This window comes from Gigantopelta aegis, chromosome 9 (assembly GCF_016097555.1).
Source record: "Gigantopelta aegis isolate Gae_Host chromosome 9, Gae_host_genome, whole genome shotgun sequence".
NCBI classification, from domain to species: domain Eukaryota; kingdom Metazoa; phylum Mollusca; class Gastropoda; order Neomphalida; family Peltospiridae; genus Gigantopelta; species Gigantopelta aegis.
Window position 1 is genome coordinate 12026444 of NC_054707.1, and position 26335 is coordinate 12052778.

The following is a 26335-nucleotide window of genomic DNA, read 5'->3' on the forward strand; positions in this document are numbered from 1 at the left end:
TCATCATGAAAATTTACTGCCATACAACTTCACACCAACATTATATAATCAAACTATAAATCCTACCTAAGGGAGAATAAATAGTGGTGTTTAAATAGAATAATATACAGGTTAGAATACAGCATTTTTATCAAGACATATTAACTAAAGTAGTCATAAAATAACTAGGCCCAAATTTAAGTTCAACCGATCATCTTTTTTTCTCCTATGGTGAACTATCTGTAATACACCAATCTTACTCATACAGCAGCTATTTAGGCCTTATTAAACATATCTACAATCAGTTTAGCCATTTGCTGCTATAAGTAATGATATGTTTTAAATATAAAATATTCTGGCTGCAATGTAATTTATTGTAGCTGAAATACTGTGTCTTGATTATTTAATACATGTACGAACACTATGGTTACGGTTAGGGTTAAGGTTACTTTTAAACTTAAGACTAAACATTCGGTAGCATGTTATATTCTTGACTATAATGTGCAGTTGAGCATATTTCTAGTTGAACTGATATACTGTGATGCTCATTTGCAAAATGAGATAAATCCATTTATGTCATTTTGAGAAAAACATGATTTTTCTGCCACATGACGAAGCACATAACACACAAAGAACTAGAGGGAGAATACAGAGGAAGAAATTAGGCCATCCCATTAGCTTTTTGGGATGTTCGGACCAGACTACTAGCCATGGGGGAGGGGAGTGCACTTGTTTGAGGACAGGTAATGTATCCATAAAAGAGAAAACACCTCAAGTTTTCTCCAGTTTTGAGATACTGTTCATTGGCATATATATTGCATTTAGACGGAAGTTATTACCTAGTTGGAAATTGGTGTATATCGCAATTACAAAGTTAGCAATTCATATGATCTTTGTGAGAACAATTCTCTCCTAGCACTACTGGTACCAGAGATCTTAAAGGGACATTCCTGAGTTTGCTGCAATTTAAATGTTATTGACTAACAGAGACTTTTTAATGATTGTAATTACATATCAAATATATTTTTCTGCATAAAATATTAGTGGCTGTATATTAAATATGTTTCTGATAGTTCTAATAGTTGTATTAGGTTATATTTCATTTTATTTCCTAAAATATAATTTTTCGTATGTACGAAATTATTTGAAGTCAAAATCCAGTTTGGGCTTCTTACAAATATTAAGATGACCAAAAACACATTGAATATACAGACACTAATATTCTAAACAAGAAAATATATTTAATATGTAAGTTTAATCGTAGAAATAGTTGATTAGTCGGAAACATCTAACAATGCAGCAAAGTCAGGAATGTCCCTTTAATATACAATCACTTGTGTCTCGCTGTCTCCCACAACCGTTACTGTTCTGTGACCTTTAACATAACACTACTACATGTATCTGCAGGTTTCTGTCCCGTCAGGTATGTTGGTGGTGTTTTGGTTTCTCTCTCCAAACAGCGCTGTTCTGAGATCATTATAAAATTGCAAATCAGCAAGTACCTGATGTTTAATTGTCTCCCTGAACTACAACAACTAGCATCAATGTTGTTCTGAGATCATAAAAATAAAGACTGAAATCAGATTTAATTTGGTATCTTTAAAATAAAACTAACATCAATCCTATTCCAAGATCTGTTTCCAATAAAACTGACATCAGCTTCATTCTGTTATTTTTAAAATAAAATTATCACATTGTTCATGTTCTGTGATATGTACAACAAAACTGCCATCAGTGCTGTTCCAATATCTTTCAAATAAGACTGAAATCAACTTCACCCTGCTATCTTTAAAACAAAATAACATCAATCCTATTCAGAGATCTTTAAAATAATTATTCAAATTAGCTTCATTTTGTTATCTTTACAACAAATTAAGATCAATCTTTTGGAGAGATTTTTAAAATAACACTGAAATCATTCCTATCCGTTATTTTAAAAATAAAACTATTGCCAATTCCACTTAGAGATTTTAAAATAAATCCAACATTAAACCTATTCAGAGATCTTTACATTAGCCCTATTCCGTTGTCTTTAAAATAAAACTAACATCAATCCCATTTACACATTTTTCAATAAAATCAACATCCATCTTATTCAGAGATCTACCAAAAAAGACTGACAGCAGCTCTATTCCATTATCTTTAAACTAAACGTAAACGTAAACATCAGTAAAACTGCGACCACTCTAAACAAAAGCTGACATCATCCCTAATTCCATTCTCTTTAAACTAAACGTAAACATCAGTAAAACTGCGACCACTCTAAACAGAAGCCAACATCAGCAGGGTTTCGACCTGTCTGTCATTGCCAGTTCGCTGGTGTCTAGCTCCTTCTCCGAACAGTCCTCCTCAGCGGGTTTCTCCTCTAAGATCTCGGGCATGGTGGGCGTGTGTGGCGTGTTGCTGTCCTGCCTTGCCCATACAGCCCGGGCCCGGGCGTCGTCCACACTGCGCCGGTGTCGCATCTCATGCAGGTAGAGGGCGCTCAGACTCATGTCGGCCGTCAGTAGCTCCAGTGTGCCCTCGTCAACCAGGCGTGACAGCGGGGGCGGGGGCAGGGGTGGGCCCGAGACCGGACTGCACGACTGGCTGGCATCCAGGGAGCCGTGAAGGCTTCCCAGCAGCAGCTGGCCACTGGAGGTGGTGATGGGACCCGATATGTTGGAGACTGCGCCGCGGAGGTGAGGTAATGTGTTGGTCGTCGCGGTGGTGTTAGCGAGACTCTGGTTCACATAGCTGGACACCATACTGCTGTACTGTAATATAAACAGAGGATTCATCATGAGTATGTTTTAATATGGAAAATATTAACTGAGTCTATGTTAATCAGTATTTGTCGAGGCTCTACCGAGACAAATACTGATTAACCAGATGAGGTTGATATTTTATATATTAAAAAACATGAGTAGTGAATTCTATTTATTCTATAACACTTCTAAAATAACATTTTAATTTGATTTTTAGTAAATTATAGTACTAAAGTTGCCTCCATTGGTAATATGATGTCATCACAATTAGCACAAATTAATTTGATGTCACACATTTTAACTAAATCTTATGAAAACGTTACGCTCAGGTATATATGTCTTGTTGGCTTGTAAACAAATGACCCATTGACAGCAACACATTATTACCTAGAGACCTTGCAAATTTGCATATACCTTTAAATTGGCATACCATTATTAACCGGGTTAATACACTAAATTATCACATCGGTTTATAACATGGATATCATGGGTAAGTTATATGATAAAAATGATATTTATTGTGTTGTGCTGTAATATAAAACATTCTGCTTATAATGTTATATTAGAAATTTAAAGAATCATCACTTACTGAACAAAAATTGCAGAGTATAAATGCTCTCCGAAATGGTTAAACTAATCCCACAAAAAGCCAATGCAGGACTCGCTCTGCCACTCGCCAAATTCGACAATTGCAAATTTTAAAAACAACTGGCAAATTAAATTTTTATTTGGCGAAAGAATTTCAAGTAATGACTGGTATTTTGTTCCAAATAATGGTGGGTTTTTACATGCCTAGAGCTAGCCCTGCTGAATGGGAAAGTGTATTGCATGCATGGTTACAAGACATAAGACAAGGTCAGGGATGTCAAGGTGGACAGCAAAAGAAGTTGAAAGATAAGAATGGCTGTCAGACTGGGAAGAAAGAAGATGGAAATCAAAGGGGAGAAACGAAAGGTTGCAGTTGGATAAACCAAAAAATATATAATTATATATATTAAAAAAAATAAAAAAAATAAAAATAATAATAATAACAATAATAATAGTAATTATTATTATTATTATTATTATTATTATTATATATATATATTATTATATATATATATATATATATATATATATATATATATATATATATATATATATATATATATATATATTATATACATCCAGAAATTATTATTGCAGGACAAAAAGCATGAATCGGAATTCTAATTAAACTGGTACACTTACCCCATAGCCGACGCCCACGCCGAGACTGGGCATAGGACTGTAGAATGACGAGTAGGCAGGGTTTTCTTGCTGTACAGTGTTCAGTGACATCAGGTCAGTTTGAGCTGCGTAGCAATGAGAATGAAGGAATGAAGGAAAGAACGAATAAATGAATGTTCAACGACACCCCAGCAATAAAAGGAGTCAAACTAGTATATATTGTTTGTCAAAGATTTTATAAAAATGAAGACTAGAACTTTACAAAGATTACATAAGTAAAACTTGCTTGTATATAATATTTGTCAACGATTTTGATAAATATCGACCAGGCGAAGTGATAAAAAACTTCACTTTGATCATCTTGACTTAGTCCTATCAATTATGTGCGGCAAAATTGGTGTCGCCATGCAAAAAATAGTACAGGCCACTTACATTATACCCAGTCGTGAATGAATGGTTCAGAACTTGAACAAAGCCAGGTGTGAACACTTCCTTATAGATAGAAACTATCAATTATACAAGTCTTTAAAGTGACACTTTGGTACCATTTGTTTCGCAATAAAATGATATTGTCACTTAACCATGGAACTTGGAATCACAAAATAACTCAATAACACCTGCATTCTTTATCTTGTGATGAATGATTAAATAAATGATGTCAGTTAGAACATTCATAATGCCAACTATAGTCCATCCCACAGGGAACACCTTTTTTCAGACTATGAAATTTACTACAAGTTATTTATTTCTAAGCCGACTGTTTTCTAAATTGTACACAAAAATAGTCTTTTTTTGTTATTTCCAAAACACTTATACTTTTCGTCTTACATCAAACCAAATTGAAATTATTTACAAAAAACATTTTTGTAGGATGTTGGGATGGACTAGACATGCTGTTGTGTACAGGCACATATTTTCGGACAACTGTCAAGTTGGCATGCACCCAAGCTTTACTTGTGATGTCATAACAAACATGACTGACCACTATTTTATTAGCACACTGTTCCAAGTCATTGCATAAAAATTCCACAATTATTCTCTGGGTGATGACTAAAATGAGTACCGGTAAGGGTTTTATGGCTTACCTTGTTCCTTTATTGTGTTAATAAATATACTGCACATCTCAGGTGGTTTCCATTCAGGATTGGTTAACTGAAATTATAATTTTTCAATAAAATATTCAACTTCACAAAATACATTGCTTTTCAAAGTAAGAGAGGTAGCTTATTGAAAGAATGCAGCCACGCTAAGTACCTTAAAGTTTCTACACAATGTAATTAATCTATAATATAATCAGAATATTGTGAAATCACTTTTGTTGGTCATGGTCTAAATTTTGCGTAATTCGTCAACTAGTGCAGTTTAAGAAAATAACGAAAATATAATACATTTGTAAATATAAGGCAAATTTATGATATTACCTTTTTTATCCACAAATTTAAGTACCCGATGATCTGTGTATTTTAGCAAAACCATGAAAATTTAAGACCCACTAAAATAAAGGATTTCATAGTATTTAAAATATATTAAGTCGCCAGGAAAGACTGTGACAGATTTAACATCTGTATCATATATGGCAGAAACTGACTACCAGATAATAACCATTTTTAAACATATTCTATCCCCATATAGTAGGTGTAGGATAATAGGTTTACTTGAACTGCCGTCAACATGCTATACTCCTTGAATAATCTACTAACCTGAACAATCATGGTACTAGTGACTGATTCAGAAAATATTTGGAGAGAGGGGGGACTAAAGGTAAAATGGCATATGGATCAACTCGTGAAAAGGGCAATCCAATGCAAAAAATTAAAGAAAATTAAAAAAATAAACCCTGAAAAAAAAGCACTTGAATATATTTATGGGAGGGGGAAGGGGGACAAGTTCCCCCTTTGGATATACATCTAGGTACTACTTACATGAAAGTGCATAAGAGATAACTCCGTCTTCCCGTCCTCAGCTTGCTGTGACTTGTTGGACTCGGTGTTAGCGGCCCACTAAAACACAAACCTAGCTGTTAGGAAAATCTCATAAATGCAAAAACACTGGTTAGTTATTAAATGAAAGTAACTGCTCAATAAAGAAAAGTTAAATATTGTTTTAGTGCAATAAAAAGAATTCAGGACTAAGCAAAAAGAAAGAAGAGAAATGGAAACCATGGCTGAACCTAGTTTTGTGGAGTTTGTTTTGTTTCCTTGTTTAATAACACCAATACAGCACAATGATTTACATGTATTCATCATCAGCTACTAGATGTCAAACATTTGGTAATTCTGACATATAGTTTTAGAGAGAAAACCTGCTACATTTTTATATATGTAAGTAGCAGGGATCTTTTATATGCACCATCCCACAGGCAGGATAGCCCATATCACAACCTTTGATATACTAGTCGTGAAATCTACAGTTATAATTATTTCAACAAAAGATATCTAGTAAATAAATAACGAGACTGCTTCGATAAATGACCGAAAGACAGATGATTAAATAAAGAATTAAATATTTAGTATTTTTATTATAATAATTATTGTTATTGTCATCATTATATTATTATTTTTACATTTATACCTTTTTAAATGACCTTCACCTAACCCTTTACTATCACATTCAGGCATATTTAAAGGACTGTTTAACTGACCTGTGCATTGCCATGTTTCCTAATATCCATCTGAGCGAAGGAACACACATCGCCGACACCGACCACCTCGACGCTGAAATTGCGGAAGAAGTCAACAATCTGCAGCGATTTTGCTCGCAGACTAAAGCACAGGATGAATGGTGTGATGACAGGACTGAGCATTTCCTCCAGCAGATAAACCTGTCAAAAAATAACACACATATACTGTGAAATGGAGAAAACGTGAGGTGTTTTCTCTTTTATAGATACATTACCTGTCCTCAAACAAGTGCACCCCCCCCCCCCCCCCCCAACAGCTAGTAATAATCTGGTCTGAACATCCCAAAAGCCAATGGGATGGCCTAAATTCTTCTACTGTATGCTCCCTCTAGTTCTGGTCATATAACTGTAATTTCCTTCTCCCCCCCCCCCCCCCCCCCCCCCCCAAGCACATCGCATGGAAAACAGGAAGCGGGGAGGCTCGGGCGGGAATAAATCATCGACTACTAGCCATAAGTGGGGGGGGGGGGGGAGTAGTGCACTTGTTTGAGGACAGGTAATGTGGAAAAGAAATCACTTTTGTTCATGGTGGTCAAATATGCATGTAATTTGTGGACTAGTGGTCTAATTTTTAGAGCTCGAACTTAATGACGGCACGACAGCATTTGTTATAGCTGTAGTATGAATTTTTGTTAAATCAGGTTCTTTGAATTTAAGTACCCAATGGATACCGGATTTCACAGTACAACAGAAACTATTAGAGTGGAAATATTCCCAAGGCTCGAACTCAATGACAGCAATTGCTGCTGCTGCAATATAAATTACCATAGGTTAAGTTCTTTACCAATGACAGTTTTTCGTCACTGGAAAAACATTATTGCCATCAGTTGATGGGACAAGTTTTAGTGTTTCATTTCTGTGTTTATTTTTTGTCTACGTTACTGTTTTAAACTTGCTGTAGATAGACTCACAAGTACTTTAAGTGAACATTTTGCTACATTTCAAACAGTGCAAAAATAATGTATGTTCAGAAGTTCCAAACTGAGAAACGAACATTAAATAAGTAAAATTAAAACATAACTCAGAATTTATATGCTGTAAATATGTCACACCATATTATGATTAAATGATAGAATATTTCATAAACAAATATTGGTGAAATTTATTGATATGCCAAGATGATTAAAAATAAATATGAAAAGACAATTGTAGATACAATATTCTTGTAGTGATAATACTGTTGTGTCATGGTTATACTAATGACAATGTTTGTATGTAAAGTTTGTCACAATGACAGCCACTCACAGCTTTGTACTGAAAGAGAAGTGAAAACTCGTCTCGGACTTGTGTGGTGTGTGCGCGGCCGTTCCACGAGTCGGGCATGTAGTGAATGTGACTCAGAATACTCTTCATCAGTCTCTCCGGGCAATAGATCACATTCTGGAAGAAAACAGCTTCAAATCAAAATACCGGTAATTGTTGTAGCAAATATATAACATAAAGGTTTCAAGTAAAAAAATGAGTAACTGTTATAACTACGGTAATACATAAGTTAAAAGTTCCAAATCAAAATACAAAAAGTGCCAATATAAAAATGCACGTCCAAAAATAGAAGTCAAAATACAGAAATTGTTATAATAAATATACAAATTCAACATTTAACTTTTAAAGATACAGTTTGACCTAATAACTATACAGTATGTCGTTACTTATCTAATAATATTTTAGTCCTTTGTCGATGGAAAATAGTACAACACAGACCATTGTCTTACCTCATCAGGTATTATTCCTTTGCACACAGTGACAATTACTCCTAGATTAAAAACAAAAACACATGATAATAGAACATTGTTTTAATTTCTAATTGGTGATATAATTTTTCTACAAATGGTAAATGAACTATCCTTTAGATGACTAGTAACAACTATACCTAGTGCTTCTATTTGCTAGCACAATAATTTTGATGTGATACGATAAATTATTACAGAAAGCAAAAAGGAAGAAAAACAAAGAAACATTTGTCTTTTGACACCTGAGCACATTTTAAACTACAGCTATTTGTTATTTCCACACTTGGGGCCTAATTCAATAAACTGTCGCAACTTTGCCATCTCGCAGTGCAATGTTAAAAGACTTGCAAAGAGGATGCTTTGTTGTCTAGCATAGCCTAAAAGACCTTTGTGAATTAGGCCCCAGGTTTAGCTATTGGGAGGAAACCCACTACTGCCACATAGGCTACACCGACACACTAATAATTGTTTTTATATGTATTTGCATGATTGGCAAAAATACAATGGGTTTACCACTGAGCTAAATTTCACCCATTTGGGAACAGAACACGCTTACCATAGTTCAGTAATTTTGTTGAGATGTATTTTATAATATAATATGCAGGGCCTTTTTAACAATTTCCGATACCGGCCTCGGTGGTGTCGTGGTTAAGCCATCGGACATAAGGCTGGAAGGTACAGGATTCGCAGCCCGGTACCGGTTCCCACCCAGAGCGAGTCTTCATGACTCAATGGGTAGGTGTAAGATCACTACACCCTCTTCTCTCTCACTAATGACTAACCAACTAACAACTAACCAACTGTTCTGGACAGACAGCCCAGATAGCTGACGTATGTGCCAAGGACAGCATGCTTGAACCTTAATTGGATATAAGCACAAAAATAAGTTGAAACAAAATCAGTTTCAGATTGTAGTGATTGCATCATTTCTTTTGATTTATACTGCCGACTGCCTTCTTTGTACCGATCTTATGCCGCACTTTGAAAGTATGTGGAAGAGGAACCCACCTGCTACCGTCATCGTGGTGAGAACGTGCTCCACGCTGAGGACGTCTTCGTCGATGACGGTCAATACCACCAACACTGCCAGGATAGACCCCGTGAAGAAAGCGAAGTTCCTGTCAAACAAAACACTCACTGTAACAAAGCCTTACATTCCGTATCAAACACATAAAATACTACTGTTCAGTATACAATACATGGATAAAAATAACACATTTTGGAGATGCCAGGACATTGTTTTTAAAAGACACTTCACCTGGTTTTCGAGGTATGAATCTTTCTTCTGTTCACATAAAAAGATACCTCTGAGCTAAAACCACCACAAGGTTACCAAAAACTGATTGAATCATAATTTAAGCAAGACATTACAGTCATTATATAAAAAATTTAATTTAATAATATATTTTTTAAATATATTAGCTGAATATATTTTACAAGGGTTGTACCTTTAAGTCATCAGAAGTACAGTTATTTGTATGTAATTTTTTTCTTTTTAAAAAAACTCCCTTCATAACAGCAAGGGCCTAAGTCTATTAAATATGACTTCAGTTGACTGATATTACAAACAACTTTGATGTTGGTGACATTTGTTTATTTCTGTAAAAAAAGCACTCGATAATAACAAGGACCATGTCCATAACTATGTCAAATAGAACTACAGTCAAATGATCTGGAAATAGTCTTAGCATTGGTGAAATTGTGCTTTAACTATGTCAAATAGAACTACAGTCCAATGATCTGGAAATAGTCTTAGCATTGGTGACATTGTGCTTTATACTAGATCAAGTTAAACCGAGTTAATTTATTTTAAGTCATTCTGTAACCAAAGAAATTTTTATATTAAGGTCTCACTACACAGATGTCATCTGCCATTGAAATCCATGTTAAATTGTCTCCAACTTCAAATGAATATTGCCAATAGAACGGGTTCTCATTGGCACTAACAACATAAACCACTGCAAACATACATTATAAAAGCATTTATTTTCACTCCAGAATTGAGAACATTTCCATCTCAGTTTTTTGCTATATGATCGCATCTAGTTGTAGTACCGGTCCGAACAGAGGGTTCATTAACCGATTCACTCTGGCTGTCTCTTGTGCTATACACCCATGTCCCAAAAGGTCAATGCACAATATTACAAAATAACATGGGCAAAATACAGCCAGAAGACTTACCATTAAACATACATATTGTTTTAATTATTCACCATTTCCTAGAAGTGAAAACTAACATGTGTCACAATTAGGAACCATTGTGGACTGTGATGAATGAACTCTCGCCCAGAAGTCAACAGTTATAGTGTAGTGAGACCTAACAGTTAACTCTGCCAGTATTCCTTTGTACTAAACAAAGTTTGACCAGATGTATTTGTCTGGATGTATATGTTGACAAAGACCACCACTTACTTTGCTATGATGATAAGCAGAGGAGTTGTGAAGATATTCATGTAGTACGATGCAGGACCATATCCACTGTTTAGTCTGAAAACAATTTACAAACAAATTTGAAAACACAACACCGACTATAAACTTGGTCAAACAAAACCTTTTGAAACAGTAATTCTGTAAACTAGCCACTGGTTTAAACATGCCGATGTTCTCAATTTAGCTGAAATATTAATGCACAGAATAACAAGACACTAGGACAGTCAAGTAAACATAAGATTTAAAAACAAAATTCTCATCATAGGATAGACCAAAAAACCCCACCTCAAAAGAAACCCCATGAGATATGTACATTTTAGGATGTTTATATATACACTACATTCTCATACTAACAGCTTATTTAAGAATAAAATAAGTCTATGTTTCTTACCTCGCATTAAATTCGTGATCTAATTCATTAAAGTGTCGCAGATTCAGCCGCGCATAGTTCGACCTAAAACAATTTTCAAACATTTGAGACAAGAATAGTCTATCATAAGATTAACAAAAACAACTACAAAACTCCCCCAATCTATACTGAGAGGCTGTTGAAGACAGTGAAATCCCACCCTGAGAGTCATAACTACTGCAGATCCTGAAATTAACGCGTCCCTAAAAGAATGCGAGTAACGGTTGTCAGACTAAAATGCGACATGAAATTAATGCGAGTGGCCTCCCTTTGAAATGTTACTTTCCTAACAACACACGACTGTGTACTTTTTGGTTAAATCTGGGTTACAGGTGTCGTCAATGAAATAAACTCACTAACATGTCTGTGTACACATCACTTGATCACAACACACGGTGGCCAAAGACCCTGCAATCGTCACATGTGGCTGGTATCTTGCTGGACTATTTGACAATTAGTCTGTGTCGCCTGTGATGAATTGTTTTCCAGTTGTGTTTTATAAATATATTAGAATTTTAATCTTTGTTTGTTTTGTTTTAATAACGTGGGACACAGACAAAACATAGAAATAAATGGAAGGAAGGAAATGTTTTATTTAATGACACACCAACAGCAGCAAGGGATCTTTTATATGCACCATCCCAAAGACAGGATAGTACATACCACAGCCTTTGTTACACCAGATGTGGAGCACTGGCTGGAATGAGAAATAGCCCAATGGGTGCACCGATGTAGAAATAAATGTGTCATATTATTAATGCAAATAACATGAGGCATAGTTCAAATGTGCAAATGTTAAATGTTGGCAGATAATGTAGACCTGGACCCATATTCACAAAAAGGTGTAAATTTACGGCTACGACTAGCACTTACGTCTGCCATAGATTTACGTTTACGTGCAAGAAGCACCTTATTCTCAAAGACTGTCGTAAATGTAAACATAACTTAGTTGGACGTAAATGTACGATTTAACACTCTCACTGGAGTAATTAAAAAAAAAATGCATTAGAAACGATGGCTACTGGGTAAATAACAATGCGCAAAACACAATTTTGTTTGTCGTCTGCTAACAATAACATCGCAAAACAGTGAACCATGGCCTTTTGGTATTGGTGAGGATCCGCATTTTGGTACGAACTTGAGAACATTTCTTAAAAAGGAAAAGATAACTCAGGAGAAATTGGCCGAGTCGAAAACATCCGTTAGATCACCAACAAAAATATGTTCAATCCGTGGGTGTTCAGCATTGCAAACTGCTTCATTTAATGGAAATGCTGCCAGTTTCCGTAAATAATAGTAAATAACGGTGATCGTGCTTGATTTATTATATGTACACAGCGTTAGTTGCAACCGGAGACACTCTTATATTTACGTCCAACTTTACACGTAACTTACGTTTTCGTTGTTTCGTGAATAGCTCTTCAGTCGTAGATCTACGTTTATGTGTAAAACTAGGCTTACGATGTTTTGTGAATATGGGTCCAGGTGTATACACTTTGCCATTGTTGAGGAGTTTTACCATGGGCACAAAAGTGCTGTCCGTGATGCTCTCTACCTACAGAAATTTATGTTGTTAAGTTCGAGCCTGATGGTCTGATGATCCTATATGAACTGATCAGGAAGATATATACCACACACAAGAAGTTAACAATAAGACAGACAGGTGCCAAAGCAATAATAATACTCTTAAAAAATGGGCACATGTACCTGTTTGCTTGCTAGAGTAGTAAAGGAATAAACTTATAACACCTCATAAAATGGCTACATCTACCTAGTAGACAATAAGTTGGTCACAGTTTAATAAAATTAAAAATAAACTCACCATCTTCTGGCTCCTAAAGCACTTGGTTGTCGCTTAATTAACTACAAAATAAACAGAAAAAAGATCATTTGTAATTATAATAATCATTGCCGATTTTACATCTCTAAAATATTATGAAACACATACAACAATAACACCATATTTCACATAGTACAGGCATATTCTTTGATTACTATGAAGTGTAATTATTAATATACAATCATTCCATTAATTCAATAGGATTCAATTTAAATGGATGTCATTGTTTTGACTGATAATACTAATTGATTGAGAACAAGTAACAACAAAGACTGTGTTCCAGTAATAATCACAAAGATCAGAATTATATTAAAGGTAGAATGGGGAGAGAAAAAAGAAAGAAAAAACAAACATTTTGTATTTAAAGTAAATATATTTCAGATTTTTAGATCCATAATCAGTTACAAGTGGTGCATTTCATTATTTTTATAGTAATTTGTGATATATATCTACAAGTTAACTGAACCCACATATAATCTTTGTATCACTGACTCATGAATATCAAAATTGTAATGAGTTGCCATTATTGCAAACAGTGGTTTTTACAATAAATTGTGACTAAAACTAGAAAGTACATGCAGAAACATCTGTAAAATATTGTCTGGGTTTTTTTTAAACAGTTAGAACAAATTCATATTCTGTCTGAATCCAAATAAACAATAATTTTATTCTGTTATAAACAGTTAAGATCACAGACAGTAATGTTCGACTTACCTCACCATACCGAAAGAACAAGTAGAGTATCTGCCATATCAGTATCACAGGAGACAGAGCGAAGTTGGCTATCCCTAGCCAGAGTATCTTAGAAGACAAACTGAAAGAAGATTCACAGACAGACAGGTCAAATCACAATTATTGCAATCATAAATATAGAAATAAACATTTACAACAAGCATTCTGAGAATACTACGAAAGCAATACATGTCCTCTACTGGGCCCAACAAATTTCCATATCTCCTAAATCCAAGGGCTCTAACTCTGTGAAAATGAGTAAATTGCCAGGAAAGTCAAACTTGATCGGTAACCCTAACAGTACATGATAAAGCTATCCACAAAATTTCAGCTTAATATCTTGATGCACTACCAAAAAGAAGTGAAAAAACACAAATTATCTATCTCTTTAGTTGAAGGGTCATAACTCTGTCTAAAATGGGTAAATTGCCATAGAAATCAAACTTGATATGTACTGGTTCAGTGCAATAACCTGAGCCATTGAGGAAAAAACGTCTGTAAAACTATATACAGGACACACAGATGGACGGACAGACAGAAAGACAGAGATGAAACCCAACAGTCTGCTCTGGCTGGACAGGTAGAGGACAAATAAAGTTAGTTTTCCTTTAAGCTCATCTAAGGGGGGGAATGTAGTTCAGTGGTACAGCGCTCACCTGAAGCGCGATCGATCTAGGATTGATTCCCGTCGGTGGGCCCATTGGGCTATTTCTCGTTCCAGCCAGTGCTCCACAACTGATATAACAAAGGCTGTGGTATGTACTATCATGTCTGTGGGATGGTGCATATAAAAAGATCCCTTGCTGCTAATCGAAAAAGAGTAGTTCATGAAGTGGCAACAGCAGGTTTCCTCTCTCAATATATTTGTAGTCCTTAACCATATGTCTGATGCCACATAACCGTAAATAAAATGTGTTCAGTGCGTCGTTAAATAAAACATTTCCTTTCCTTAAGTTTGTCTAAGGTGCTTGTTTGTGGGATTAAACCAACTCGAGAGGACTCACTGAGGTTTGTTTTCATCCAAAACCAGTGCCCCACAACTGGTATATCAAAGGCTGTGGTATGTGCTGTGGGAATAGGCATGTAAAAGTTCTCTTACTGTTAATAGAAAGATACAGAGGTTTTCCTCCAAATAATTATTAAAATTACAAAATGTCTGACATCCAATAGCCAACTGTTAATTAATAAAATGTGTTCTAGTGGTGTTGTTCAACAAAACAAAGTTTAAGTAAACAGACATCTCCCTTTGCCGATGGGTAATGTTTGTCAGTAGTTGTTGTAGACAGACATTTTGACCACAAAGCAACAATTATAATTTTAAAGGTACAAATTCTCAGCCGCCATCATACTGACTCATCTATCAACTGAAAGACTAATAAACACTGCATAAAGTTAATACCTTTCTGCTAACTGTTTTCTTTTACGTCCATCCTTGAAGTCCTGGTGTAAGTGCCAGTTGTTGGCAAATGGTGACCACGGACCCCCTGAAATACAATAAACACTGAATACATTCAGATGAAAAAAATAAAAACGATAATAATAATACGGTAGAAACTAGATTGCTTGGACACCACTAGTGCACTGTAATTTGTTCGAATGTGTCTGCAACTGGTTAATAATTACACAAGAAAACTTATACCAGAGGTTTGGTGCTTTATTTGTTTATAAAAATAAAACCGATAAATCGTGTGTCTCTATATTGTCAGTCTGTCAGTATGTAAACACCAAAATAAACAAGCATTCTGAGAGTACTACTAAAGCATTACTGTATGTCCCCTACCAAGCCCAACATATTTTCATACCTTCTAAGTTAAATATAGCCAAATTCCTATTATAAAGCTATACACAAAATTTCTGCTCAATATACATACACAGAACTTCACATACATTGTTTTCACTTCCTATTTATTGCATGAGTTTATTTTGTGCAAGAATATATACCATGAGACAGCGTAGCGGTCGAGTGATATGATCTTTCACAAAATAAACGAGTGTAATAAATAGGATGCGAAAACAACGTATGTGAAGTTTTGTATGTACATGTATTACATACATATACCTTCTTTTATTTTTGTTAAATCTATGATCAAAACTCCTTTTATGGATTTACTCAACGTTAAGAATCATACTCTGAAGCAGCCTTTTGTAATGTTTCAAATACGATGTGACGTCATTTGTAAATCATATATGACGTTAGTAAATAAAAGGTGCTAACTGCAGTAAAAAGAAAAAGGGAATTCCCAATTTAAAAGTTCCGGTCCATATCGCACATATGTGTGATACAAAATAAATTGATCACATGATTTCAAAATGTCTTTATTACTATAGTAAGATTGAACAGGTATGTAATAAATTAAGGTATTACAAAAAAAGTATCCGGGAAAATTATATGTGGAACAGACGGACAGGCAAATTGAGACAAAACCTACAGTCCCTTTCAGTTGGATTGGTATAGTAGAGTTGGGCGATTGAAATTTCAGGTTCGGTATCAGTATCGGTATTTTGGGGGTGATTATTTACCTTGGTACACTATTTGGTATTGATACAATACTGTTACCAATATCGGCCAGTATTTTCAGTATACTCGGCTTTAAATGCTTGCCTGAGTTAAGTCTCACCTACTAATTTCATCTAAATAAAATAAAATTCAGTATACAAGGCCCTCATCTCTCTTCTTTACAGGTATTTTGCGTTCGACAAATACAGTATATATTGTTAGTGCTTTACTAAATGGTGGATAAAAAATTTTAATACCAAAATTTCAGTATTTTCAAATTTGTTCGGTACGGTAAATTGGTATTGACATGATACCAATACCAAACAGTATTTACGGTATATTGCCAGCTATATGGTATAGGAACCATAAATAAATAAACAAAATTACAGTACTATAACATACCTCAAAGAAGATCTGGTTCTATTACAATTTAAAATTAAAAGACCAATGAGATTCTGCTAACATAGCTTGTGTTCACATGATTATTGTTACTACATATAAATTCAACTACAATGCATATTAATACATGTTACTTGTATTATTAAAAAAACACAACAAAAAACCCAAACACTTACAAAATAATATAAAATCTAAGTTGTACTTCAAACCAGTACTCAGAAAAACACTGAAAAAAAAGAGAATAACATTAAGTATCTAAACACTGCTACAAATTGTGAGCATATTTATCTGGTTATAATTACTACATTATTATTCCTAATTTTAAACACTTTTTATCCTCCAATATATTTACATCTTTGTCTAAAGACAAATTAATGTCAGAATATAAAATGAATGCTTGTCAAAAAAAAACAAAAAACATAAATCTTTAGTTCTGCAATAGTATTTGTTTCTTAAATCCAACTGTATCCATATTACTTCGTGTACATGTATACATACTGATTAGTTGACATTCAAAACATAAGCACTTTTATGGAAAATGGTTTGCATTAAAAAGCTGTAGGAAAACCATTTATTAAGAATGCTTTACAAAAAAGTAAAACTCACTAATTTCCAACAAACGGAATTTTGAATTTAACTGGCACCACCGACTTGTTAACCATTGCAATCATGTAGTTTTTGAAACGAAGAATTCTGTGGTATATATCTGTTAAATAAAACAAACAAGATAGTGTTCCTAAATATGTCATCAAATTACTATATATTGTCAAATAAAGGATATTCAATATCAAGTAAATGTGGTCTAGACAGATAAAATAGATATGCCATTTGCTTTATCTTGAATGTAACAATTTCAGACAAAGAAAATTGACAGCTACATATACCACCTTGATCCCATTTCTCAGATAGTTTTAAACTGTATTTATTACAAGCAATATGATTCATAACTTGTATGTAAAATGCTATCAATAAGATTCAATAATTTTTATGTGAAGTGACAGCAATAAGCTTCTTAATTTGTATGTAAAATGCTAGCAATAAGCTTCACGGCTTGTATGTAAAATGCTAGCAATAAGATTCTTGACTTATATATAAAATGCTAGCAATAAGCTTCTTGACTTGTGTTTAAAATACTAGCAAATAAGCGTTTTGACTTATTTGTAAAATGCTAACAATAAGCTTCTCGACTTACAGTAAAGTACACTTGTAACAAACATGCTTAAAATGAACTACTGCATAGAACGAACTGATCGTAAAGTCCCGTTTTATCTCCTAATACATTAATAACCAACTTGTACTAATATGTAAAACGAACTACTGCTATAATGAACTAACTACCATGGTCCCTTCCGGTCTGTTATAAGAGTACTTTACTGTATATGTAAAATGCTAGCAGTGAGCTTTAAGACTTTATAACAAATGCTCGTAATATGCTTTTATGTAAAGTGCTAGCAATAAGCTTCATGACTTGTATGCAAAATGCTAGCAATAAGCTTCATGACTTGTATGTAAAATGCTAGCAATAAGCTGTACTGTGAGCGTGTTACCTAATTCATTAAGCTCTTGTTTGTGAATACATAGATGCTGCTCCTTCTGCACCTCGAGAAGTCGACGCTGTACTTCGTGCCAGGTCATGTTAGGCAGGTCACTCTGTGATAGACAAACACACACAGGTCAATAAAACACATTTTACAGCACCATCTGTGAAACACCAGCGAAAGAAACAGATAATTTTTATGTAAAATGCTAGCAATAAGCTGTCAATTACATGTAACTGTTAAAAAAATAAAAACTATAAACTGAATATTTCATCTTGAAGACATAACAAATTTCTACACATCACAAGAACAAACAAACTATTTAATAAATTATGAATTGTGTAAAAAAAAAATATATATATATATATATATAGGGGCCTATATAGTTCAGTTATCTTGTTTATACATATATTGCACTTAAAACCTACCTAGGTAGATCTGTTCTATCAATTATTCAGTATGGGCGGAGCCTGTTTTAGACTTACATGTGTGTCACTATATACATTTTCACTATGCTCAAACATCTGCATTTATGAAAAACAGGCTTCATATCTTTTCACATACACAGTCCAGATAACCAAGACACTCAGAATGGCTTAGTGAACTTTACTATGATAGGAAATACTATGTATGCATAATAACAAAATTAAATACAACTTACAGCTGCTATTTTTAGAGCTGAGATAAAAAACGATCTTATTTCAAGATACTTGAAGGTCAGATAGATGACCTTGAGAAGTCGGAAAAACCAGAAAGCACTAGCTACAATCAGACACACAACCAGAGAGAAGTCGAACCTGAAAAGAAAGCGATCAACAAATAAATGAACACTTGTCACGTCACTCAACTTGTATCATTTACTTTGAAGTAAAAATTCCATTACATATTCTTTATATCTTTAGTTCTAATACAGTTACTGAGTACATGGAAATAAAGTTTGCTGTCATAGTAAACATAAGAAGACATACATATTGTCTTAAGAATTCAGGGTTTTAAAAACTATTTTTTGACTTGACATATGGAACATAATATAAAAGAGTGATGTCATGAATCTTGTATGGCACCATGCTACAAACAAACGTCCCTCGATAAAATATTTTTTACTGTCAATTGCTAACTCTTGTGACAACTGTAAATTATTTCACTTGGGACATAAACAGAATTTTTCTTTACTAACAATCCTTTCTGTCCAACTCAGACATAACAATAGCTTCCATTCCTGAATACGTAGCAAAGTACTATCTTGACATTGATGTTTCTCTCTACTGAAATAAGCTGTAACTTAGTAATACCAGTGAAATAAGCTGTTAATTAGTAATTACAGTTTGAGTATAAAGTCAAACTTGTGACATGGCTTTCAATGATCAGTTAATGGTAGTGTCACTTTATTGTAGACTTTTATTACAATAATTACGATTGACAGCAAAATGACGACACTCACCCCTGCACACATTGGTCTATAGGTAGAATGGCTTCTGGTATTGTCACTTTGTGGTAAGAATCATTCGAATAATGAACATTGGCAAACAGGACATTGTAGTTGACACATTTCATCAAGAAGGTGGAAAACACCACCACAAACACAAACTGACTGCAAAGAAAAACAACAATCAACAATTCATTAATATCTTTTACAGGAAACTAGCAATTTATATGTGTTTGACAAATGAAGAATAAAATGTAACATACGAGTAACATACAGGAACAGCCAAATTTCAACCAAATATTCTGTCTTGTTTCATTATCAGATTGAAACTTAAAATTTCTAGGAACAGGTTGCTCTGGGTTGTTGATTTATGAGACTGATCACAGGCGTAAGATGTGGCAAAAAGTGGGGGGGGGGGGGGGGGGGGGGGGGGGGGGTGGGGGGGGGGGGGGGGGGGGGGGGTGGGGGGGGTGGGGGGGGGGGGGGTGTGGGGTCACACACACACACACACATATATATAAAAACCATTGTTTCTGCCCGTGGATGCTTCCTATGCCAGTGCTTATTTTAGTAACATTATCTGTGGGTTTGAAAAGGTATTCAACTTATATACAAGCTGACACTACCAGACCTGTCAAACCTCCCGGATTCCGCGGGAGACTCCTGGTATTTGATCAAGTCTCCCGCGGGAAAAACATTTCTCCTGGGAAATTGTTATTTTCTAAGCATAAAAAAAATCCAAGCACTGGGGCTGTGTATTGACATTCAGTGTTGCCATATATAAAATTATTCAATTTAGTCCTAATAACACCTCTGACTTGTAAAATGTCTTCCCACTAGATTACATAATGCAAAGTTCTATGGATGTAAGTGCCAGAGTTGACAGCGACCACATGCATCAATACAAACAATGTCAAAATCACATGTCAAAGCAGGACAACAAAAAACCCCAAATAGCTGTATAAACAATACTTGTATCAGTTAGATTTGTAGGTTTGTGCAGTAAACTCTTGGTAACAAGAGTATACTTGAAGTGATTATTTTCATACAATTAATAAATTTTGTGTTGGACATAAAGTTACTCACGGAAATAGGTATAATTCTGGTATATTTCACATGATGTCAGTAATGAGCTTTTACCTATGATTAGTGGAAATACAATGTTTATTGCATGGTTATGATGATTGTAAATAAGTACCACACCACTGTACCTCATTATAGTAAAAACTGAATATTAATTTATGAGATTTTTATAAATTTGTGTTAGGTCTACTTTTCACAAACTACAAATAACGATGATGCAACCTGTAAGTGTAATAACGTAAATGTACTAATTAATGTTTAAATTTTTTGTTCGTGTTCTTAACATTTTTGGATAAAAGAGTTTTGTTTTTTTAAATGTATTAAATCACAATAATATTTAAACAAATATATATAAAATAAATTCTTTTTAAAACATTTTTTTTTTTTTTTTAATGCCAAGATCTAAGGTTTACAAGTATACATGACATTATGTAGTGTTCATGTAACTTATTGGAATACTTTTTAAAAACTTGTGTTAAATTGTGTACATTAAAAAAAATATCCTGCTTTAAATTTTGACAAAATCTCCTGTTTTTTCAACACACACATCCTGCTTTCTCTTGACTAAAGGTTGACAGGTCTGCACTACTTATAAGATAAATACAAATACCGGCATATTTCAACGTTCTATAGCTTTATTAAGTAAAATCATATTGTGTTGCCGATTCAGGGTTCACATTGCCCATAGCCAAATTAGCCAACAGCTAATTTTTATTTTAAAAAATGAAGTGGATACAATATTTAGCATTTGAGTAATAAAATTTTGTAATTGAATTAGCCATTTTGTAATATTTTCTAAAGAAATATTCTACATATTTGAAAATTGACTCAAACAAAATTATTCTTAATGTGAGCCCCGTGTTTACATATTAATGGCTGTGTTAGATTACATGGTTTGACTTACACTAGCTGAAGAACATCTTCGACCACCATGCACAGAAAGCCATGTCTTTGGTGATACTGGTAGATTCGGTTGAAGAACTCATCAAGGTTTTCAATGTGATTCCATCGAGCTGCGATTAAAAACAAACAATTAATTAGCACGGTTTACCTGTATGCTGAATTATGAAGAATTACAACTACAGTTATGGGTATTGCCAACATTTTTGTATTGCTATATATTGTGGTACAGGAATCTGAATTGGAAAGGGAGAAATGTTTTATTTAATGACACACTCGACACATTTTATTTACCATTATATGACATCAGACATATGGTTAAGAACCACACAGATATTGAGGGAGGAAACCCACTGTCGCCACTTCATGGTCTACTCTTTTCGATTAGCAGCAAGGGATCTTTTATATGCACCATCCCATAGACAGGATATTACATACCACGGCCTTTGATGTACCAGTTGTGGTGCATTGGCTGGAGTGAGAAATAGCCCAATGGACCCACCGACGGGGATCGATCCCAAACCGACCGCGCATTAAGCGAGCACTTTATGCGAAGACCAATTCTCAATAATTAGAATTTATAAAGTACTCTAATTTCATGTACATTTTATATAACTTAATCAAACGACATACCAGTTAATCAAGATTTAGTTTTATTTTGTAACAATAAAAAAACATGAGACGAAAACAACTTGACACAAATCTCGTGTACATATGTTTATCATCCATTAAAGGCTTTTGTAGATATCGCTGGCACAATAAATTGCAATATCTCCGCAGGATATATTGCTTCTTATAATTTTGATTGGTCAAATTTTAATCACAAGACAATGTTTTGTTACGTCACTGTTTGTTTCAGTGCTAAACCTACCATTATTGATGTCACGCCACTGTCGTTTGCTAGTAAACGAATCTACTGACATTCAACCCACATTACTGACATTGTTTACAACTGTTGCAAATGAAAAGAATGATAATGGATGATAAAAAGAATACCTCCCTCGTGTCTTGTGATATCATAATTTATCAGCACTCGTTGATAAAAGTATAAAATCCTTGGCAAGCCTTGGATTTCATACTTTTATCAACTTGTGCTGATATATTATGATATCACAAGACACTCAGGGAGTATCCTCTATTTACCAATTTCTTTCCATAGAAAAATCTTTTAGCTACTGTGGACATGACCAACCTTTACTACTCTCAGGAACAACGTGAATCATCACATTTTGCTCGTTAATTGTGAGATCATTGTCGTCAGTGTCGTCTTCATCGTACGAGCTGACAGCCTGGTAGGGCGTGGAGTAGCTGGCCATAACACACCGGGATCAGGATTCAACTCATAATGCTGAAAGATAAATTCAGTTATTTCCTCCATCAGTACACCATGACAATAATAATATAAATGTCACAATTTTATATCATACATGTATCTAGGCTTCTAGATTATGGTAGCCCTACTCCCATGGCTTGTGATATTCAATTTTGGGCTAGTAAATATGTACTATTGTCATGCCCGATGGCTAGTGAAATGCTGCATTTAAGTATATTTTGTAAATATGGATATCCTGCCGCAACCCCCATCCCCCAATCTTAAGTGTTTTTAAGCTCTATCTCCCTCTTTAGGTGACATTATTAAGTACTAGTAGTAAAACTGTATTAACTTAAAGTAAAGTAGTGCTAGTGAAATTATAATTCTGGCTAGTAAATATTAAAAATCACTGATCTCATAGCCAGTGAATTTTATAAAAATTCTAGAAGCCCTTTGCACACTTATACACACACACACACACACACATATATATATATATATATATATATATATATATATATATGAATGATACACACACACACACACTCAAATGTACAAACGTGTGTGGGTGTGTATGTGTACACATGTATTTGCAAATACACACGTGCAGTGCTCACACTGGAAAGAATTTTAGTTCAGCCAATTTCAGATATATAGAGTAACTCCTTGAAAATTATTAAAATGTGGTTAATTTAAGGAATATTTTATTAGCCAGACTAAATGTTGTAGCCACTTAAAAATTTGCAAAATTGGCTGATTTGGCAATGGACAGAGTGAGCCCTGCACATGAGTAATTTATGTTTATTAAACTTTAAAATATTATTGAATTTATAACCATGTTTATTACCACTCTATTACTTGACTTAAATCATGTTTTTGTAAACTGTGTGTCATTTGTAGTCATGACTCATCATCTTGTAACAACAAGTGAAGAGTGTGTTATTTAACGACACCACTAGAGCACATTGATTTTTTATCTTATCATCGGCTATTGGATGTCAAACATATGGTCATTCTGACCGATGGCCTAACCATGACGCCACCGAGGCCGGTCTCTTGTAACAACAAATTTAATCATAAACTTGTTGTAACAACAAATTTAATACTAAATTTTAAAGTTCACTGACATAGACTTAGGTAATATTTGACCGTGCAGATTGAACCTTTCAAGATAACACTGAAAACATGTCATAAGTTGTCAATTTTGATAAAAAGGTCTACCTATATTACATATAAAGTGTCATACCTTTAGTGTATAACTACAACCGTGTATGATGTATCGGTGCACTTGGTATTTTGCTCAAGTATGCTTAGGAAGTTGTCATGTTGTTGGTGTTTTTAACGAATTAAAGTTCAAATCCATTTTCAGTATTTAATCAAGTATCAACATATTTATTGTTAAGTATACAATTAATTTATTTTTTTAATACAATTATCAATAATTGTATATAATTTCAAAATAAATCATTCACCTGCTTTCATGTATATAAATGCAAAGTAGGTCAGCCTTATTGATATTAAGAATGTTAAAACCAATCTAAAAACACCTTTCCCGCATTTTAAAAATTACAGTAATTTTAACTGAAATGCAAACAAAACAAAAGTTTTACACCTCAATTGACAGTCATTACAGTTCACAAATGTCACATTGTTACCAAAAAAATTTATAATAATAATAAAAGTGAGATAAGATCCACGTGTGTGCACAATCTACCAAGAAAAAAAAATCTATGTAGGCATTTTAGCCATGCATGGCAATCAACATGTATGCATCTGCAGTACTGTGCCACTCAAGAAAACGATTCCAAAACTGATCATGAGATGGGTCGTGTTAGCTCGAGTACTCGGACTGTAAGAGGGCTAGATGGACATTTGGACATAAATATGCTCTCATTACAGTCAGAGACCAACCTATGTCGCCATAATTACAAAGCTCGGCGACCTATTTCGAGACGTAGATCACGTGATCGCCCACTGGGCGATTCCGCCTAGTAGACGGAATGGCTGAGTGGGCGATCATGTGACGCAACGTCACGATATAGGTCGGTGAACTTAGAATTCTGCTGTCCGGAATTTGCCGAAGCTTAGCTGAATGTGGGTGCTGTCAGGTTTCTTTCTGTAGTGTGTATATTAGTGATTAATATGTGGATTTTTCAAAATCAATTAACTCGAAAATGATCGATGTAAAAGTATTTAACGTCAAACATAGGATTGGTATGGTATTAGAGCGGGAATCTTTGCCAACTTTTTGGTTGTCAGGAATTGCCAAAAAAATACATAGGTTGGTCTATGACTGTAATGAGAGTGTATTTATGTCCAAATGTCCGTCTAGCTCTCTTACAGTCAGAGTACTCGGGCTAGGGTCATGTGTGATCGTTAATTTTCATAGTAATATTTTTTAACAAGACAAAACAAAAAAGTAGCCTACTAAAATAATCGTGGGACAATAGTGTAGCATTTATGGGCTTCAAAGTGAGGTCACAGGCAGTTTATAAATAGTGAGGTCACCGATCTACTGCGCCAAATCACTGGACATGAAAATCGTTTTGGATACAAGGTTGTGTGTCTACATTTATGGAACATTTTAAAATGTTTATTTACTACAGACTTAAAACAATTTGTAGCGTATCTCAGATCATGCACGGCTTCATTGGTGAGAGACACATTTTATTAAGTATTTCACAAGTGTTCACATAGTAAATGGTCTTTGAATGCTTAGTGAATGCTTAGTAAAGGCTTAGGTGCGCCGATACACTCTTATCAAAATGAAGCTTACAGTGTGTGACATAAGCAACTGATATGAATACATGCATAACTAAATACCTCCATAATGCTATTTAATCCTTGATTCGGGGTGCAAGGTCACAAATACTTTACTTCTATAAATGTCAACAATGATTATGCAATTTTAGAGCAACAAAAAATTAACAATGAACAACTGAAACAGATTTGTTTTGGGTGTAAAATCAATCAATAACTTAAATAAGTAAATAAACATTTAAATGATATATCCGTACCTGTCAGTTAACATATACCGCCCAACTATACTTATTCAAAGGTACTTGGGGATTACCCAATATTCATAAAGCGAAACTTTCTTCGTCTTAGTTTATTTCTCAGAATCAAAACAAAAGTCCCGGAAGTGTTGTCGCTTGACAATAAAATTTATAAATATTAACTCTATAAAAGATATAAATTAATTCTGTATTGAAAGTAATAAATTTAAGGTCCTCTTTTTATTAGTTAATTTGATTTATTAAATACAGTTTACAAATAATTACAAATACCATTTAAAAATTGTTAAGTACCGCAATCTTCCTGTGTGTATTATCTACCATTAAATAAAAATGTATTGCTGATTTATAAATGATGTATTTCGCTCTGCTTCGATTTTTCTATATTTTCATATTTACATTTTATTATT

The 26335-nt window shown here is 34.2% G+C and overlaps 1 protein-coding gene across 1 annotated transcript; it reads right to left on the reverse strand.

Moving 5' to 3' along the window:
- Window positions 1–1190: 1190 nt before the first annotated feature.
- Window positions 1191–26045, reverse strand: LOC121381095 (autophagy-related protein 9A-like). The gene is made up of 21 exons (XM_041510205.1): window positions 25929–26045; window positions 22792–22947; window positions 21604–21712; window positions 19632–19781; window positions 18852–18987; window positions 18200–18302; window positions 17259–17358; window positions 16829–16878; window positions 15156–15240; window positions 13739–13838; window positions 13007–13047; window positions 11167–11229; window positions 10758–10832; window positions 9354–9463; window positions 8328–8368; window positions 7861–7995; window positions 6577–6756; window positions 5858–5935; window positions 5021–5087; window positions 3957–4060; window positions 1191–2735 (listed from the first exon to the last, which is right to left on the reverse strand). The coding sequence occupies exons 2-21, from the start codon at window positions 22913–22915 to the stop codon at window positions 2259–2261; spliced, it is 2328 nt and encodes a 775-aa protein (XP_041366139.1). The 5' UTR covers window positions 22916–22947; window positions 25929–26045; the 3' UTR covers window positions 1191–2258.
- Window positions 26046–26335: the final 290 nt, after the last annotated feature.

Excerpts from the sequence above, each read along its gene's own strand:
- LOC121381095 (XM_041510205.1), bottom strand. The coding sequence starts at position 22,915 with ATGGCCAGCTACTCCACGCCCTACCAGGCTGTCAGCTCGTACGATGAA. Across the intron at positions 17,359-18,199 it reads ACAAGAGCTTAATGAATTAG|ATATATACCACAGAATTCTT; the intron begins GTAACACGCTCA and ends TTTATTTAACAG. Across the intron at positions 8,369-9,353 it reads CACCACGATGACGGTAGCAG|GAGTAATTGTCACTGTGTGC; the intron begins GTGGGTTCCTCT and ends TTTTTAATCTAG.